Here is a 19,619-nt window from a genome sequence, read left to right as displayed (position 1 = left end):
CTATTTCTCAGCCTTGTCTTTAAAAGGACTCACAGCTTTCACTTTCTTGCCCTGGAAATACTCATTCTTTGGACACTCTCTTGAAACTCAGCTAGGAAGAAGTCCAATCCACATGGAAAGGCCACATGAAGGCACTTCAGTCAATAGTTGCAGCTAAGTTTTCAAATGACAATCAGAATCAACTGCTAGTCATAATGAGTGAGCCATTCTGGACATTCTGGGTTGGTTTGGTTGGCAACAGTAGAGAACCAAACTAGAAACTAAGGCTCATTGGCTTAGTGTCCTACAGCTGGAAAGTCTCAGAGTTATGATGCTAAACCAAACACTCTGACTCTAGGCCCACTGGGCTTTCTTTGATTCCTCAGTGCCTCCTATTAAAACCATAACAAGTCGTAATTCAAAATCTTTAATTGTAAGATTTCTGCCCAGGATGGAGGTAGAGGAAGTGATGCATATAATTCATTCATTTATTCATTCATTGAACAAACATTTGAGAAGCTCTATGTGGCAGGCAACTGAACAAAATGCACTCCTGGTTCTTGAGGAATTCAGAGTCTAATCAACAGAGTGCCTAATAAACAGGTCATTTCCATAAGAATGGATAAGTGCCATGATGGGGAATGTGCAGGGTACTCCTGGAAAACATGGTGGGCACTAAAACTAGCCCAAGGCATGAAATAATGGGCACACCCTTTGTTGGGTGTGGGAGAGTATCTATGAATCTGTGTTGAGGATGTTGAAGAGGTATGTTTAGAATAAATACAGCTATTCATTAAGATAAATGTGAGAGGAAATGGATAGGGAAGCAGGGAGGAAGAACTCCTGTGTTTGGGATAAATACATGAACTCTAGTCTTGGTTGCACCCTTCCCTTAATGTGCTCTTGGCCAGGTCACTGAATTTCTCTGTAACTCAGCTTCCTTGTCTGTAAAACCAAGTTGGATCACACTATTTCTTCTTCATCTTCTTCCTCTTATTTTTAACATAATGGTTTCTCTTCTTTCTTGATTTAAAAAATATATATTTATTTATTTGGTTGCACCGGGTCTTAGTTGTGGCAGGGAGGCTCCTTAGTTGCAGCACATGGAGTCCTTAGTTGTGGCATACAAATTCTTAGTTGCAACATGCGTGTGGGATCTAGTTCCCCGACCAGGGATCGAACCTGGGCCCCCTACATTGGGAGAGCAGAGTCTTATCCACTGTGCCACGAGGGAAGTCCCCACACTATTTCTTCTTTGTGTACTTGACAGTTCCTTTCTCCAATTCCTTTAAGTCTTGGTGTTCCTCAGAGTTTGGTCCTTAGTTCATTGCTCTTCTCATTCTGCAAATTCTCCCTAAATGATCTCATCCACTTCTATAGCTTTGGTTATAACTCATATGGAAATGAAACCCGAGTCTATATGCTAGCCCAGTTCTGTGGGCTGTCTACCACTGTATTCCTCTTCTTGCTGCACATCATTCCACAGGCACATGAAGCCGAACATGTCCGGAGCTGAGCTCATCACCTTGCCCACTAAACTGACTCCCACTTCTGACTTCTCCCTTGGTTACTGGCAGCACCATAATAGCGCTCCTCAAGCCAATGACCGTGAAGTTAATTTCACTCTCCCTTTTCCTTTAACCTCACAAGCAACTGTTTGTCAAGTACTGCTAATTTTGCCACTTGGTTACTGGCAGCACCATAATAGCGCTCCTCAAGCCAATGACCGTGAAGTTAATTTCAGTCTCCCTTTTCCTTTAACCTCACAAGCAATTGTTTGTCAAGTACTGCTAATTTTGCCACCTAAATATTTCTGGAATTCATTCCTTTGTCAAGATATCCCGGAAATGGCTCAAACTAAAAATATTCAAAACTTAACTCATTATTTTCCCTTCCCAAACCTGATCCTCTTCCTGTGTGTTCTAGGAGAATGTTATCCCCATCCACTCAGTTGCTAAATATGGAACTTGGGCATCACCATTGATTTCTCCCTCTTTTTTGCCTTCCATAACCAGATAACCAACAACTCCCAATGTCTGACCTCCTATTTGCCTCTTAAATCTATCCACTTCTCTCCATTCTTATTGTGATCATCTTTCACTTCCTGCAGCAGAATCCTAACTGGCTTCCCTGCCTTGGCTTCAGTCTTAACTTCCTCTGACTTCTCCACAACGAAGCCAGATCTGATCATATCAGCAACTTCCCTCTCCCCAACTCCCCATTTTCTAATTCTTTAATTCCTGGTATGTTTCACCCTCTAGACTACAAAATCTAGGATGGGGTCATAATCCATTCACCCTCATCTCCCCTGCACCTAGCACACTGTACTTGGCACATAATAGGTGCTCAGTAAATATGAACCCACGCTCACCCCCTTTCTGACTCTCCGTTATTTACAGCAGATAAATCCTTGACATGTTCTAGGTGTGGCAGACCTCTGGAGGCACAGAGTACCATGATACGGTACACTGTTGCACGAGTTGAAAGCTATCAGAAAATAACTGCAAAATCAACGTATCTACTAAACAAAAACAGACTCACAGACATAGAGAACAGACTAGTGGTTGCGGGGGGGCAGGGTAGGGGAGGGAATGAATGGGAATCTGGGATTAGCAGAGACAAACTATTATATATAGGCTGGTTAAACAACAAGGTCCTACTGTATAGCACAGGGAACTATATTCAATATCCTGTGACAAAGCATAACGGAAAAGAATACGATAAAGAATATATGTGAATAACCGAGTCACTTTGCTGTACAGAAGAAATTAACACATTGTAAATCAACCATACTTCAATAAAATTTTTAAAAAACAAAAAAATAACTGCACCTTAATAGTACCACATGAATTGCATAGTCAGTACACAAAAGGATGCATATCCCAAGGAATCTTCATGATGGCACTAAAGACTAACGTCACCCTCATAGCTCTGGGTAAACGTGTTCCCCTTTCCGGACCTCTGTTCTCGATCTGCCAAATGAGCACGCTGTGAGAGGTGAGGTTAAGCCCATAAACCGCCCGCGATATGAGAAATGACCGGGCCGACGGAGGGCCTGCGCGTGCGCGTGCGCATGCGCCGGGAACGGGCTTTCCGGCGCGGCAGTCCCGGCGGCCACCGGAGGAGGCGGGACGAGGCGGGTTCCCGCGGTTCCGCCGCGCCATTGGCGGGCGGTTTGAATGACGGAAATGACGGAAGCTCGGCGATGGCCGCCACACAGGCGCACAAACGGCTGTTGGGAGGCTTCTGTGTGGCGGCCGCCGAGACCTTCTGTGTCTGAGCCGCGGTTCCTGAGTCCGGGGTCCCGTTTCCCGGGTGAGTGACGGCCGCGGGCGTGCACGACTCCCCGAGGCCGGGAACCGGGAGTGTGCTCCGGATGAAGGGGGTGCCGCGCACGCAGCGCGGCCCGCGGTTCTCCGGCCTCGGCGGGCCGCGGGCCCCGGCTGGGGTCGGGCAGGCGGCCGGGAGGAGCGCCGGCGCAGCGGGCACGCGCGTCCCGACCCAGATCCGCCTGCTTCGTGCGAGAGGCCACTCCGGGGCCTTTGGCGCGGGTGGCTTTGCGCGTTCTCCCGGGATCGGGTCTCGCGGGGTCCCTGAGCTTCCAAGTCAGGGCGGCCGGGAGGGCCTTCGCGGTCGCTACTGCGAACGCTTCTGGCTGCGTCCTGCCCACCCTGCCCCCAGGTCACCTGCGGCGTGGCCTCAATCCTGGTAGCCGTTTAAGAGCACTGCCTGGAATTGTTTCATGCAGAGAGCGTACTTTCTCGGTGTCTCTCACCTTTAATTTCTTAGATATTAAGTCCTGCCACAAACCCGAGCTTTTACAACAGTGGGGAATTTTGAATCTTTAATATTTAGAAAATATTTGGCAGTGTATATTCGTTAAGTCACATAATCATCAGAACAACCTGTTGGACACGATATTGTGATTCCCCTTATATAGTTTAAGGAAACGAGACCGAAGTGACTTAAGGGTCTTCCTTCTTTAAAGTGGTAGTGTTGGGCCTTGAACCCAGATCTTCTAAGTCTGGTATATGTGATTACGATGTGCCCGCTGCCATTTAATTCTCAGGACAAAGTCTTGCAAGATACGTAGCATCACCTTTATTATTTGTTAGTTACAGTATATACAATTTGAAAATCCATATTGATATGAATAAATACTAAAGTGAGGGAATGGGGGAAACTCTTTCTTACGGTAGGATTCCAGTTGGTAAGTGTAGAAGGAATAATGGAAATAGAGAATACCTTTTGACAAATGCCTTAGTAATTGTTTCAGGCAGTCCTCAATGGATACTAAATTTAGTTGGTAGAAGTATGGTGAGGAACATGATATTTATATAGCCTCAACTATCTCTCCACCAAATACTTAAAAAGGAAAAGTAGTATCTACAGTGGATAAACGTGTTAGACACCTCCTTAATCAAGTAATCAAAATTTGCATCACGTTAACATCATTTACCTCCTGGTGTGATGCACTGAGAAGGGTGCCTAGTGACTTCTGCAGTAGTCTTGGCAAAAATGCATAACCTTAGTCCAAACACAAGAAGGGATTAAACACATCCAAATTGAGGGACAGTCTGCAAAATAACTGACTGGCATCTTTTAAAAATGTCAAGATCTTGAGTGGGAAAAAAAAAAAAAACAGACTGAGGAAGGTCTCAGATTAGAGGAGTTGAAGGAGGCAAAACAACCTTGGCAGCCATTAGAACGTAATTCATAGACCCTCAGCCCCGGTGATCTGAAATCTGTTTGCGTGGATGCCTTGCCTGGACTGCTCCTAGTTAATGACTGAGCCTGGTATGGATGTGAAGGCAGGCCTGTTCCTAAGACACAAGGGATTCTGGCTTAAGGACTCCCCAGAAGTCTTGCTGAACCTTCCTTAGACCGCATGGCAGTCTGAGAGGCATCTATCCAACTTTCCCTCCCTCCTTCACTCAGTGTCTGATTTGCATGGAAGTCTGAAATGCTCCCATCTTTTACCAGCTCCATCCCCATTTTCCCTCACACAGAATTTCCCCTAATAAAATCTTTGTGGGTTTCATCCCATCTTGGCGTCTTGGAGGACCCAGAGTAACACAACAGTCAAAGGATATGTTTCCCTTGGCTTGGGTCCTGGTCCAGAAAATGGACATTAGTGGGATAATTGACGAAATTTGAATACTGTCTGTAGATTAGTTAAAAGTATTGTGCTAGTGTTAATCTCCTCATTTTGGTCATTGTACTACGGTTGACATTTAGAGAAGCTGGGAATTCTAAATCAAATTATTTCCAAATAAGTTTAAAAATTAGGAAAATGATATACAAGAGAAAACAGTTATTCTATCACATGTTAGGTAAAAATAACAAGTGTATTATGTTTTCCTGTAATCCTCTAGGAAATGAAATGGATGGATACTCAAAACACTGAAAAGTTAAGTTTTTTTCTTTTTCATTGAGGTATAACTTAGAATTAAATACACAAACCTAAGTGTACTGTTTGAGGAATCCTTACATACGTATACACCTGTTACACTTGTGTAAAACCATCATACGGATTAAAATATGGAATATTTCTAGTACTCCAGCAGGCTCCTTTGTGTCCCACCTTCTCAGTAGTCTCCAGAAAGGTGATCGACCCCTATTTTAACCTCTTTTATCATGGATTGGTCTTCCTTGTTTTTGAATTTCATGTAAATGGAATTTTATGTCTCTTTTTTGCTTTTTTTCCTTTGGTACTATGTCTGTGGGACTTATCAGAAATTAGTTTTAATCGTTTGAATATGAGTGATTTTTCAGAGACCTTCAGACAAATGAATAAAGATGCATTGTGAAGACAATTTAATCTTGCTCAATTTTTTCTTCTTTGTTTAGTTCTTACCTGTTTTTCAGTCCCCACTCGCAAAAAATACTGGCTTAAACAAAATTTTCCTCACTCCATATATTTTAGCATTTCAGAAAGTTAGGAGCCATATGGAGTAAGAAAACGGGATTCTTCCCTTGGTCTGCCAGTAGATATTGTCACTTAGGTCAAGTCCTTTAACTTAAGAGGCCTTTGTTTCTTCTTGTCTAAAGTAAGGAGAACAATTGGCACTTTTCCAAAGTTTAGTGAATACATTACGAAGGCCTTGTGAGTATCAGCTGAGTGGGATGCACTGGAAAAGATTAATCCTCTTTTGGCATCAGATTGTAACAGTGACCACATATATGTATGTAGCACTTTACATGAATTAACTCATTGAATGAGTCATTCATTCATTCAGTCAACACACTGAAGGACCTGCTTACATGCAAGGCACTGTTTATAGGCTATGCACATAAAACCATGAATAAGATCATTCCTGCCCTCATTGAGCTTACATTTTGGTGGAGAATTCATTGAGAAAGTATTAGTTCCTATTAGATAACCCCAAATTCTCTGGCTGCTGTTTTTACACCTGAGTGAAAGCAGTATCTATCCGTAGCATGTGAAATAATGCCTGGTAGTTGTTATTCATTGTTATTATTTTAATTTGAATATTAAAACTAAAAAAAAAACTAGAGCCTCTGTCCTTTAATTGTTAGGAATCTAACTAGAAAGGGCAAGCTGTAATTGATGAAAAACGAGAGGAAGGTGATACCAAGATAGCATAAGGTTAGTCCCCATATGAATGTGAAGGTAATATTCGTTATAGGTGGGCAAGTCAGGAATGGGTGGTAGGTGGGTGGAGCAAGAATCACTGGAGGGCAGCTTCAAGGAGAAGTGGTGCTTAAGCTAGCTTCAGAAAGGGAATTCCCTGGTGGTCCAGTGGTTAGGACTCTGCACTTCCATTGCAGGGGGGCCCAGGTTCAATCCCTGGTCGGGGAGCTAAGATCCCACATGCCGCGGCGCATCTAAGCCCACGTGCTGCAATTACTGAGCCTGCGCGCCACAACTACAGAGCCCTTGCACCACACCTGCTGAGCCCTCACTCTCTGGAGCCTGTGCACTACAACTAGAGATAAGCCCGCACGGCACAACAAAGAGCCCTCGCACTGCAACGAAAGATCCCATGTGCTGCAACTAAGACCTGACGCAGCCAAAAAAAAAATTGCTATTTGTAGATACATTGGACTTAGTTTACCCAAATTATTTTATTTGCAAGTACACAGCCCTTTCAATGGTAAAAAATATTAATATGAATTTTTAAAATTAATCTTTGCTGCCCTATTTTAATAGATATATATTTTTTAAAAATCAGAACCTTCATATTTAAAGTACTACATGAAAATGAAAAGAAAGGTGGTGAATGCCGCTGGCAAGCTGAGATTGAGTCCTAACGAGGAAGCCTTCATTTTAAAGGAAGATTATGAAAGAAGACGAAAACTAAGATTGCTACAGGTAAGATTTATTTGGAACATAGTGTCAAATTCTTTGTCTTCCCCAGATTATCAGTATTTTTTACATTAGAGTGTTTTAAATAAAATGTTGCATTTAACAGTCTTTTCTGGCTGTACAAGAGCCCTGGTTCTTGCGTATTAACTAGTTTTGGAACATTTGAAAAGTATGATGAAACAGTAAATAAATTGAAGAAGAGTTTGAGGATAAGGACTGACTCAATAATTATTAGGAAATAGTTCATTTTCTGAGATTATTAAATATTTAGCAATATTTTTCTGTTCTTCTTTATTTATATATATATATATATATATATATATATATAAAACGTATATAGGCAATATTTATTTCCCAAGATCTTCCCCCAAATAAATTTGCAGAATACATCATCTGACATAAAGGCAAAAAAAAACCCAAAAAACAAAAAAAACCCAAACAAAAAAACCTATGAATCAATACAAAAACATAGGCAAACCCCCCAACACCATTGCTGAAAATAGTTCATTTTAAAAATCATATGTAACTGATGAAGATTTAAGCAAGAATATTAGAATGACTTTGAAGAAGATTTACTGGAAAGATTATTAGCTACTGAAATAAATTTATTCAGAAGTTGTCTAATCTTCTCTAGAAGTCTTTTTAGAGTAACGTAGTTACGTCTTTGTGAAACATTTTAGGTGCCATTCTGTCTAGAATTGGGGATGATGTGTCGCAGATACGGAATTCTCATCTAGATCTTTCTGTACTTGTCTGGGCTATAAATTTTATTGAATCATGCTTACCAGTTTAGCCTCTTGTATGTTATTAGAATGATAATGGCAGTCCGATTAGATCTCTGGGGAGGGAACATAATTGCTAATCAGGGAACTTTAGAAGTAGTCTTGAGATTTTAATTTTTCCTCCATCACTTGCATTTTCTGCTTTAAATAGGCCTTATCTAATATAATGTGAATATTCAGGAGAATTGATGTAGCTAATACCTAAAGAGAATTCATTTAAGTTCCTGTTTCCAAATAGCTTTTCAAAAAAAGTTGAAGGAAGCCTCTTTTCATAAAATGTGTTAAATACTCATCCTTCAGGTTCGAGAACAAGAAAGAGATATTGCTTTACAAATAAGAGAAGATATAAAACAGAGGAGAAATCAGCAACTCACTCGTTTGGCAGAAGAACTAAGGACAGAATGGGAGGAATCACAAACTCAGAAAATAAAGAACTTGGAAAAACTGTATTTGGCAAGTTTAAGAAATATGGGAGAGGGGCATCAACAAGCCAAAGAAAATGTAAGTGAGCACTTATTTGACTACCTGCCTGTGGTAGTGACACTTGTTAAAAGCAGATTACAGTTGTTAGACACTTATAAAAATGTTTTCATGTATAGAATTTGCTGTGGGCAGCCCGAACTTTTTTGTAAATTTAATATAATTTAAGAATTCTGCTAGGTTCATTTCCTAGTAAGAGTCCTGTCAAGGATAATCTGTTTCCAATGATGTTTAAGTTAACATTATTCTCTAACAAATTTATGGTTACCAAAGGGGGAAGGTGGGGGGGATAAATTAGGAAGTTGGGATTAATATATACACAGTACTATATATAAAATAGATAACCAACAATGACCTAGTGGATGGCACAGGAAACTATGCTCAATATTTTGTAATAACCTATAAAGGAAAAGAATCTGAACAAGAATATATATATGTATATAACTGAATCACTGTGCTGTATACCTGAAACTAACACAACATTGTAAATCAACTATACTTCAAGTAAAAAAAACATTATTCTCTTCCAGTCCTTAACTATCTGTGTAAATAAAATAGTAACTATTCATTTCAAGCATTTTGGACAGATTCAGTGGAGTGAATTCAGATTTCTGGTTTCATTTTCATTATCATTCATTATTCCTCATACCTCCAAAACGTGTAGTGGAATGTGTATACACTTGAGTTCATTCACAGACAGTAAAAATTCTTTGATGACTTTCACAAAGGCAAAGTAGAAATTAACTCAGTATTTAAGACTGCTCCCTGACCTTATTTTGTTGTTTATTGTGCTTTATGGTTGGAAAATGCTAGATTGTGGTCCCAGAGGTAGTCACACAAAATAAACAAGCTGGGTTCCAAAGAAGGCACGTCTTTGTTACCAAACTTTTAGGGAATAAGAGAACTCTTTAAAGAATGTGGCAATCAAAATATTCTCGGTCCCTGGTTTTAGTTTGTGTTTTTTAGTAATAGCCATAAGTTCTGACATCAGATTTTTGTAGCTTTATTTATGCCATCATTAATTTTGTGCTTTAGTGCAGTGTTTCATTTGAATATACCTTCATGATTTTTACCCTTACTGGATACCACCCATATTATCATATATTTGACATTTTAATCCTGTTTAACATGACATTTTAAGTAATATTTGTTTTTAGGAGCCTGATTTAAATGCTCTGGCACACCGGGCAGCAGAAAGAAAAAAAAAAGCAGAAATGAGGCATAAAGAGGCCCTGAAACTACAGAAAAATCAAAAAGAAATGTTAATGAAACAAAAAACCTGGTAAAGTAATAGTGATTTTTTTACCATATTCTCCACTGAAACTGATATGGCTGGAAGTAAAGGGTACATTGGATACTTAAAGTCAGTATATCCATTGTGTTTGTTAAACTTGGTTTAAAATACTGCAGTGGGGGAGTGGTTGCTTAGATGAACATACTAACAAATGAGCTTTCTCTTCTAGTCTGACTGTAGTAGCCATTACTAAGTTTCTGGAGAAATGTATTACTAGTTTAGAATGCAAATCAACCAAAATCTGTCTGCCTCTGATATAAAAAGAAAAAAATCAGTGCAATTATGAACATTAAAAGAGGTTGTAGACTCTTTGCAAGTCATTGATGAGATTTTTGCATGTTGTAAAAATGAAAGAGCATGTTACTAGTCAGCAGTGGTCATTTTATACAGTGGCCCATCTTTATCGATAATTTCTAGTTTTTTTACTCTAAATTATTCTCAACTAAAGAGCATTAGGTGTTTGTTGGGTCACTCCCCATTGTGGAGCTTTATATCTTTAGATATACCTCTTTCACTTGGTAAACATCTTTTTACCTGTCCACTGTGTGTAGACTCTTTATTAAACAGCATATTGAGCCTGTGGGATCAGACTGGAGGATTTCTTGAGATTGTAATGGCTTTTATATTCTTAACCCTAAGAGTTGTACTGTAATATTATCTGAGAGATTAATTTATGACATCTTGTGTTTTTTAAGGCATATAAAAGCTCGAAAAGAGGCACTGCTTGCGGAAAAAGAGAGATCTGCCAAAATTACAAGTCTGCCACCTCCTCCTCCAACTCTTTTTGAGGTGAATTAGTTTGAGTATTGGAGCTAGGTTATAATAATTCTTCTTTACTATTAGAATTCAGTGTAGGTCAAAATACCATTTGTATTAATTTTTAACTGTACAGGTAACACATATCTAGAATATTTAAAAATAATCCTAGATATCATTTTACCTATGAATACTTTAGTATGTATCTCTGATGTATAAGGACTTTTTAAAAAGCACAATACTAATATAATATTGTTCTCAATATAATCTAATACCCAGTCTGTGTTCAGTTTTCCTCAGTTGTCTCAAAAATTTCTTTTGTTGTTTGAAAAACTATAATTGTTTTATTTTATTGGGAAAGAAAAGGATTATTTGCCCTAAAGACTTTCCTACATTCAAGATTTGACTATTGTAAATAGTTACCATTTTACAAATAAAGAAATTAGGTTCAGATAAATTAATAAATTTACACAAGATTATGTAAAGTGATAAGAGAGGCCTGTTTCTTTATGGGAGTAATGTGTTTGATTTTGTGATCTGAGCTTATTTTTTTTAAAAAACATTTAACTTATTAAGCAGAAATTAACTTTGAAAGGTCTTGCCTCTCATTCAGATTATCTTGTTATGGTTATTAAAATGGCTAGTTTGGATGATTATCAAAATTACATAGTTATTTTTATCAAAAAAGTTAAGTAGAAGTAAAAAAAAAAAAAATACACATACAGGGATATCTAATTTAGTTGTATAGACAAGTGTATTTTATGTATGTATGATCAGCCTAAGTACCAGATATTCGTGTCTTAAGCCTCTGGTTTTGTCAGCCTTCCTGCTTTTATGTTGAGCCCTCTGCCATGTGACATTGGATCCAACAAGATCCAAATGGAAAAGGCAGATTTCAGCCACTCCCTCAGTACCTTGTTAAAAGGCAGGCAGTATTTTATCCATGTTTTTTTGATTACTTTTGTCATAATTCCTAATGTTCCTAATAAGCCAAGGTCAAAAATTTAAAGCAAGCAAAACATTGTCTGTGTAAGTGATTTGGCAAATATGCATTATATGTAAAAGTGTGGTTGTACTTTTTTCCCCCAACTTTTTATTACGAAATTTTTCAAAATACAGAGAAGTTAAAAGAAGAGTACAAAGGAACAGCTGTTTGCATTGTGTGTAGATTTCAAATGGTTGTGTATACTTTTGAATGAATAAATATATACATATGAATGTAGATTGTAGAGATTGCATTTCACCCTGTATACTTCAGCATGCCTTTGCTAGAATAAGGACATTCTCTTATGCAACCACAATATCACACTAAGAAAATTTACCAGGATCCAGTCAAGGTTTACCTGTTGCTTCTGCTTGCTTTGTCTCTTGGTCTCTGTCAATGTGAAACATTATCTCCCCCAACCCTAGCCAACATTTTATTTCAGAATTTTTGAATAGACTAGACTAGTTTCTTATATTCTGTATTTCTCTGATGTGGTTATGTGACTACAAGAGATCTCCATTATAAAGGTATATTTTTCTCTTTTCAATTGCCAAGTAATCTGGGAAATGATACTTTGGCACCAAATAGGTACCTATCACCCTTCTACATTTATTCATTGGCCTACTTCTGTTAGACAAAAGAAGAGAGAACTTTCTCTTATCAGTGATTATGAACCACCATAAACAGATGATCAAACTTAGAATCAATAATAGCAGAGCACCTTGCCATTATGTGCCTCCTAATATCATGTAGTAAACTGTACAGCATCACCTATTCAGTATTCTTGTTGAAATATAATCTGGGGCTTCCCTGGTGGCGCAGTGGTTAAGCATCCTCCTGACAATGCAGGAGACATAGGTTCAAGCCCTGGTCCGGGAAGATCCCACGTGCCGCGGAGCAACTAAGCCCGTGTGCCACAACTACTGAGCCTGTGCTCTAGAGCCTGTGAGCCACAACTGCTGAGCCCGTGTGCCACAACTACTGAAGCCCACGTGCCTAGAGCCCGTGCTCCCAATAAGAGAAGCCACCACAGTGAGAAAGCTGCGCACCGCAACGAAGACTAGCCCCTGCTTGCCGCAATTAGAGAAAGTCCACACAGCAAAGACCCAGTGCGGCCAAAAATAAAAATAAATAAAATAAATTTATAAAAAAAAAAAAGAAATCTGACTTTTAAACCTAAATTCCAGCTTAATGGAAATACAGTGCATGATCTCATGAAAAAAAAGAATAACTGATTAAAATACAAAATTATTTTTTCACTGGATCCTGCTTTAAATGAAAATTAATACTTTTAACCTAACAGTCTATTTTCTGTTTCATTTTTCAGAACATTGAAGTAAAGAAAACTTCTAATGTGAAAACCAATAGTTCTACCTACCATCATCTTTATACTTTTGTTAATAGAGAGGTGGACACAAAGCAGGTGATTGACTGTTTTTTCGTGACCCTCACTTTATTATTTCTCTGTTCATTGAATTGAGTTATATCTTTGTTCTATGTATATTCTCAGATATCAAAATTTGAACAGCTCTACCAACCATATTAGGGTAATAGTGATAAAAAAAACTTAAATATGCTTTGAATTATGATGTCATGTTTAATATGAATGCTGATTTAACATGAAAGAAAAGAGTCGGCTACTTAAACAGTTATATTTTAAAATAGTTTTTTTTTTACCATAAAACTTTTTTTGACTTAAAAATAATACATACTCTCTGAAAATTTGAAATTATACACATAGGCGCAAACTAGGAAAAACACCCATGATTCCATCACCAAAAAGTAATGCAGTTAATACATTAATGGATTTGTTATAGTGTTTATGTATAAACATATACACACACTTTTCAAAACATGATTTTTAATAGCTACTTAATATTTCATTATAGAATTTATTTAACCATTCTATTGGTTTTTTTTTTGCTTCATAAATGCAAACATAATCATCTTGCACATTTTGTCTACAGCTCTGTTTAGAATGGATTCCTAGAGAGAAATTATAGGTTCCAAACTGTATAACATTTGATAACAGATATTTAATACAGATCATTAAATTGCCTTTTAAATAGCATCAGCAACATATGAAAATGGCCATTTTATCATACCCTTGTCTGTATGAAATGTTGTGGTTTAAAAATTGTCAGTCTTAAGAGTGACAAATGATTATCACTCCTTCTTATAATTGCTATTTCTTTGTAACAGTGGGTTTTCACTTTTTTCATATTAGATATATCTGTCTACTAGGAATATAAACTTTCATAGTATAGCATTCGTGTGGCGGTTAGAATTCAACAAATTCCGTAATAGCAGGTCAGTATTCAGTCAAGACATGAGATGAGTATTATCATAGAATTAACTTCTTTTTTTTTTTTTCCTGAATTCTTGAATTTTATTTATGTTTTTATACAGCAGGTTCTTATTAGTTATCCATTTTATACGTATTGGTGTATATATGTCAATCCCAATCTCCCAGTTCATCCCACCACCACCACCACCCCCCGCCACTTTCCCCCCTTGTTGTCCATACGTTTGTTCTCTACATCTGTGTCTCAATTTCTGCCCTGCAAACCGGTTCATCTGTACCATTTTTCTAGGTTCCACATATATGCGTTAACATACGATATTTGTTTTTCTCTTTCTGACTTACTTCACTCTGTATGACAGTCTCTAGATCCAACCATGTCTCTACAGATGACCCAGTTTCGTTCCTTTTTATAGCTAAGTAATATTCCATTGTATGTATGTATCACATCTTCTTTATCCATTCGTCTGTCGATGGGCATTTAGGTTGCTTCCATGACCTGGCTATTGTAAATAGTGCTGCAGTGAACATTGGGGTGCGTGTGTCTTTCTGAATTATGGTTTTCTCAGGGTATATGCCTAGTAGTGGGATTGCTGGGTCATACGGTAATTCTATTTTTAGTTTTTTAAGGAACCTCCATACTGTTCTCCATAGTGGCTGTATCAATTTACATTCCCACCAACAGTGCAGGAGGGTTCCCTTTTCTCCACACCCTCTCCAACATTTGTTGTTTGTAGATTTTCTGATGATGCCCATTCTGACTGGTGTGAGGTGATACCTCATTGTAGTTTTGATTTGCATTTCTCTAATAATTAGTGATGGTGAGCAGTTTTTCATGTGCTTCTTGGCCATCTGTATGTCCTCTTTGGAAAAATGTCTATTTAGGTCTTCTGCACATTTTTGGATTGGGTTGTTTGTTTTTTTAATATTGAGCTGCATGAGCTGTTTATATATTTTTGGAGATTAATCCTTTGTCCATTGATTCGTTTGCAAATATTATCTCCCATTCTGAGGGTTATCTTTTCGTCTTGTTTGTAGTTTCCTTTGCTGTGCAAACGCTTTTAAGTTTCATTAGGGCCCATTTGTTTATTTTTGGGTTTTTTTCCATTATTCTAGGAGGTGTATCACAAAAGACCTTACTGTGATTTATGTCAAAGAGTGTTCTTCTGATGTTTTCCTCTAAGAGTTTTATAGTGTCCAGACTTACATTTAGGTCTCTCATCCATTTTGAGTTTATTTTTGCGTATGGTGTTAGGGAGTGATCTAATTTCATTCTTTTACATGTAGCTGTCCAGTTTTCCCAGCACCACTTATTGAAGAGACAGTTTTTTCTCCATTGTATATCTTTGCCTCCTTTGTCATAGATTAGTTAACCATAGGTGTGTGGGTTTATCTCTGCGCTTTCTATCTTGTTCCACTGATCTATGTTTCTGTTTTTTGTGCCAGTACCATATTGTCTTGATTACTGTAGCTTTGTAGTATAGTCTGAAGTCAGGGAGTCTGATTCCTCCAGCTCCGTTTTTTTTCCTCAAGACTGCTTTGGCTATTCAGGGTCTTTTGTGTTTCCATACAAATTTTAAGATTTTTTGTTCTAGTTCTGTAAAAAATGCCATTGGTAATTTGATAGGGATTGCATTGAATCTGTAGATTGCTTTCAGTAGTACAGTCATTTTCACAATATTGATTCCTCCAATCCAGGAACATGGTATGTCTCTCCATCTGTTTGTATCATCTTTAATTTCTTTCTTCAGTGTCTTACAGTTTTCTGCATACAGGTCTTTTGTCTCCCTAGGTAGGTTTATTCCTAGGTATTTTATTCTTTTTGTTGCAGTGGTAAATGGGAGTGTTTCCTTAATTTCTCTTTCAGATTTTTCATCATTAGTATATAGGAATGCAAGAGATTTCTGTGCATTAATTTTGTATCCTACAACTTTACCAAATTCATTGATTAGCTCTAGTAGTTTTCTGGTGGCATCTGTAGGATTCTCTATGTATAGTGTCATGTCATCTGCAAACAGTGACAGTTTTACTTTTATTTTTCTTCTCTGATTGACGTGGCTAGGACTTCCAAAACTATGTTGAATAATAGTGGTGAGAGTATGGTGTTAGCGAGTGTTCTAATCCTTGTCTTGTTCCTGATCTTAGAGGAAATGCTTTCAGTTTTTCACCATTGAGAATGATGTTTGCTGTGGGTTTGTCGTATATGGCCTTTATTATGTTGAGGTAGGTTCCCTCTATGCCCACTTTCTAGAGAGTTTTTATCATAAATGGGTATTGAGTTTTGTCAAATGCTTTTTCTGCATCTATTGAGATGATCATATGGTTTTCATCCTTCAATTTGTTAATATGGTGTATCACATTGATTGACTTGCGTATATTGAAGAATCCTTGCATCCCTGGGATAAATCCCACTTGATCATGGTGTATGATCCTTTTAATGTGTTGTTGGATTTTGTTTGCTAGTATTTTGTTGAGGATTTTTGCATCTATATTCATGAGTGATATTGGTCTGTAATTTTCTTTTTTTGTAGTATCTTTGTCTGGTTTTGGTATCAGGGTGATGGTGGCCTCAGAGAATGAGTTTGGGAGTGTTCCTTCCTCTGCAAGTTCTTGGAAGAGTTTGAGAAGGGTAGGTGTTAGCTCTTCTCTAAATGTTTGGTAGAATTCACCTGTGAAGCCATCTGGTCCTGGACTTTGTTGGAAGATTTTTAATCACAGTTTCAATTTCATTACTTGTGATTTGTCTGTTCATATTTCCTATTTCTTCCTGGTTCAGTGTTGGAAGGTTATACCTTTCTAAGAATTTGTCCATTTCTTCCAGGTTGTCCATTTTATTGGCATAGAGTTGCTTGTAGTAGTCTCTTAGGAGGCTTTGTATTTCTGTGGTGTCTGTTGTAACTTCTCCTTTTTCCTTTCTATTTTTATTGATTTGAGTCCTCCCTCTTTTTCTTGATGAGTCTGGCTAATGGTTTATCAATTTTGTTTATCTTCTCAAAGAACCAGATTTTAGTTTTATTGATCTTTGCTATTGTTTTCTTTGTTTCTTTTTCATTTATTTCTGCTCTGACCTTTATGATTTCTTTCCTTCTACTAACTTTGGGTTTTGTTTGTTCTTCATTCCCTAGTTCCTTTAGGTGTAAGGTTAAATTGTTTATTTGAGATGTTTGTTGTTTCTTGAGGTAGGATTGTATTGCTATAAACTTCCCTCTTAGAACTGCTTTTGCTGCATCCCATAGGTTTTGGATTGCCGTGTTTTAATTGTCATTTGTCTCTAGGTATTTTTTGATTTCCTCTTTGATTTCTTCAGTGATCTCTTGGATATTTAGTAATGTATTGTTTAGCCTCCATGTGTTTGTGTTTTTTAAGTTTTTTTCCCTGTAATTGATTTCTAATCTCATAGTGTTGTGGTCAGAAAAGATGCTTGATATGATTTCAATTTTCTTAAATTTATTGAGGCTTGATTTGTGACCCAAAGTGTCATCTATCCTGGAGAATGTTCCGTGAGCACTTGAGAAGAAAGTGTAATCTTCTGTTTTTGGATGGAATGTCCTATAAATACCAATTAAATCTATCTGGTGTATTGTGTCATTTAAAGCTTGTGTTTCCTTATTAATTTTCTGCTTGGATGATCTGTCCATTGGTGTAAGTGAGGTGTTAAAGTCCCCCAGTCTTGTGTGTTACTGTTGATTTCCTCTTCTATAGCTGTTAGCAGTTGCCTTATATTGAGGTGCTCCTATGTTGGGTGCATGTATATTTATAATTGTTATATCTTCTTGGATGGATCCCTTGATCATTATGTAGTGTCCTTCCTTGTCTTTTGTAACATTCTCTATTTTAAAGTCTATTTTATCTGATATGAGTATTGCTACTCCAGCTTTCTTTTGATTTCATTTGCATGGAATATCTTTTTCCATCCCCTCACTTTCAGTCTGTATGTGTCCCTAGGTCTGAAGTGGGTCTCTTGTAGACAGCATATATATTGGTCTGGTTTTTGTATCCATTCAGCGAGCCTGTGTCTTTTGGTGGGAGCATTTAATCCATTCACATTTAAGGTATTATCGATATGTATGTTCCTATTACCATTTTCTTAATTGTTTTGGGGTTTTTTTTGTAGGTCCTTTTCTTTTCTTGTGTTTCCCACTTAGAGAAGTTCCTTTAGCATTTGTTGTAGAGCTGGTTTGGTGGTGCTGAATTCTCTTAGCTTTTGCTTGTCTGTAAAGCTTTTGATTTCTCCATCGAATCTGAATGAGATCTTTGCTGGGTAGAGTAATCTTGGTTGTAGATTCTTCCCTTTCATCACTTTAAATATGTCATGCCACTTCCTTCTGGTTTGTAGAGTTTCTGCTGATAAATCAGCTGTTAACCTTATGGGAGTTCCCTTGTATGTTATTTATCATTTTTCACTTGTTGCTTTCAATAATTTTTATTTGTCTTTAATTTTTGCCAATTTGATAACTATGTGTCTTGGTGTGTTTCTCCTTGGGTTTATCCTGTATGGGACTCTTTGTGCTTCCTGGACTTGTGGCTATTTCCTTTCCCATGTTAGGGACGTTTTTGAAAAAAATCTCTTCAAATATTTTCTCGGGTCCTGTCTCTCTCTCTTCTCCTTCTGGGACCCCTATAATGCGAATGTTGTTGCGTTTAATGTTGTCCCAGAGGTCCCTTGGCTGTCTCCATTCATTTTCATTCTTTTTTCTTTATTCTGTTTCACAGCAGTGAATTCCACCATTCTGTCTTCCAGGTCACTTATCTGTTCTTCTGCCTCAGTTATTCTGCTATTTATTCCTTCTAGTGTATTTTTCATTTCATTATTGTATTGTTCATCTCTGTTTGTTTGTTCTTTAATTCTTCTAGGTCTTTGTTAAACATTTCTTGCATCTTCTTGATCTTTGCCTCCATTCTTTTTCCGAGGTCCTGGATCATCTTCACTATCATTATTCTGAATTCTTTTTCTGGAAGGTTGCCTATCTCCACTTCATTTAGGTGTTTATCTGGGGTTTTATCTTGTTCCTTCATCCGGTACATAGCCCTCTGCCTTTTCATCTTGTCTGTCTTTCTGTGCATGTCATCATAGAATTAACTTCTAGGAAATAAGAGTAAATATTGAAACTTGTTTAAAATTGTAAAATATTATTACAAGGTCAGTATTTTATAATACAGGAATAATAACTTCCATCTATTGCTAACTTGCTTTTGTCCTATATGTTTGTCCACTTCACTAAAACATTGTTTTTACATATATTTTTACAGTATTAAATAAATGTTTAATACTAAGATTGATGAAGAAAGACATTTTTCTTCTAGCTATAATATAGGGTGCCACTGATGATATCACAGTAAGTTATTAAACTTTCCTGTTTGACAGTAACTAAAAGACCTACCTTCTCTTCAATTTCTGGACTTGAAGAATATATCAGTAGTTATAATGCAGTTTTATAAAAACAGTCACACAAGCTAAAGCATTCTGGTATTTTCTTTTATTTGCTTCCTCACACCATCACTTAGGAAAAATCAGTCCTTAAACCTTGGGTTTAAAATGGGACAGTGGAGCAATGTGCTTGGTTTTCCATATAACAAATCTCTGCATTTTCATTTGCATCTAAGCTTATTTCACATGCACAATAATTTAGAATCTTTCTTGGAGTAGAATAATAGGATTTTTACAGCAGGTATTATATAAAAAATACTTGCACTCTTGGCATACATTTTAG

General features: G+C 37.4%; 2 protein-coding genes across 14 annotated transcripts in view; one reads left to right on the top strand and one right to left on the bottom strand.

Moving 5' to 3' along the window:
* Positions 1–3,150: 3,150 nt before the first annotated feature.
* Positions 3,151–19,619, top strand: part of CEP295 (centrosomal protein 295) — a 48,333-nt gene continuing 31,864 nt past the window's right edge. For 4 of the 13 annotated variants that reach the window (XR_014250089.1, XR_014250090.1, XR_014250091.1 and 1 more), the window contains exons 1-6: positions 3,151–3,294; positions 7,176–7,315; positions 8,392–8,592; positions 9,729–9,853; positions 10,561–10,654; positions 12,934–13,029. Coding sequence is in view for 9 of the 13 variants with exons in the window: in XM_082409876.1 (XP_082266002.1) it covers positions 3,159–3,294; positions 7,176–7,315; positions 8,392–8,592; positions 9,729–9,853; positions 10,561–10,654; positions 12,934–13,029 (792 nt within the window). In the remaining 4 variants the exon portion in view is untranslated. Of the gene's footprint in view, positions 3,295–5,354; positions 5,390–6,568; positions 6,590–7,156; positions 7,316–8,391; positions 8,593–9,728; positions 9,854–10,560; positions 10,655–12,933; positions 13,030–19,619 lie in introns of those variants that run through there. The other 9 variants (XM_082409871.1, XM_082409875.1, XM_082409870.1 and 6 more) reach the window with 6 other exon arrangements.
* The window catches only part of VSTM5 (V-set and transmembrane domain containing 5), a 154,279-nt gene continuing 143,258 nt past the window's right edge, over positions 8,599–19,619 (bottom strand). Inside the window, exon 6 of the transcript XR_014250117.1 lies at positions 8,599–9,069. The gene's annotated coding sequence lies outside the window, so the exon portion shown is untranslated. The remainder of the gene's footprint in view (positions 9,070–19,619) is intronic.

Source organism: Balaenoptera physalus, assembly GCF_965194825.1.
Source record: "Balaenoptera physalus genome assembly, chromosome: 10".
In the NCBI taxonomy this organism is placed as follows: Eukaryota; Metazoa; Chordata; class Mammalia; order Artiodactyla; family Balaenopteridae; genus Balaenoptera; species Balaenoptera physalus.
This window is presented reverse-complemented; position numbering and strand designations above follow the sequence as displayed.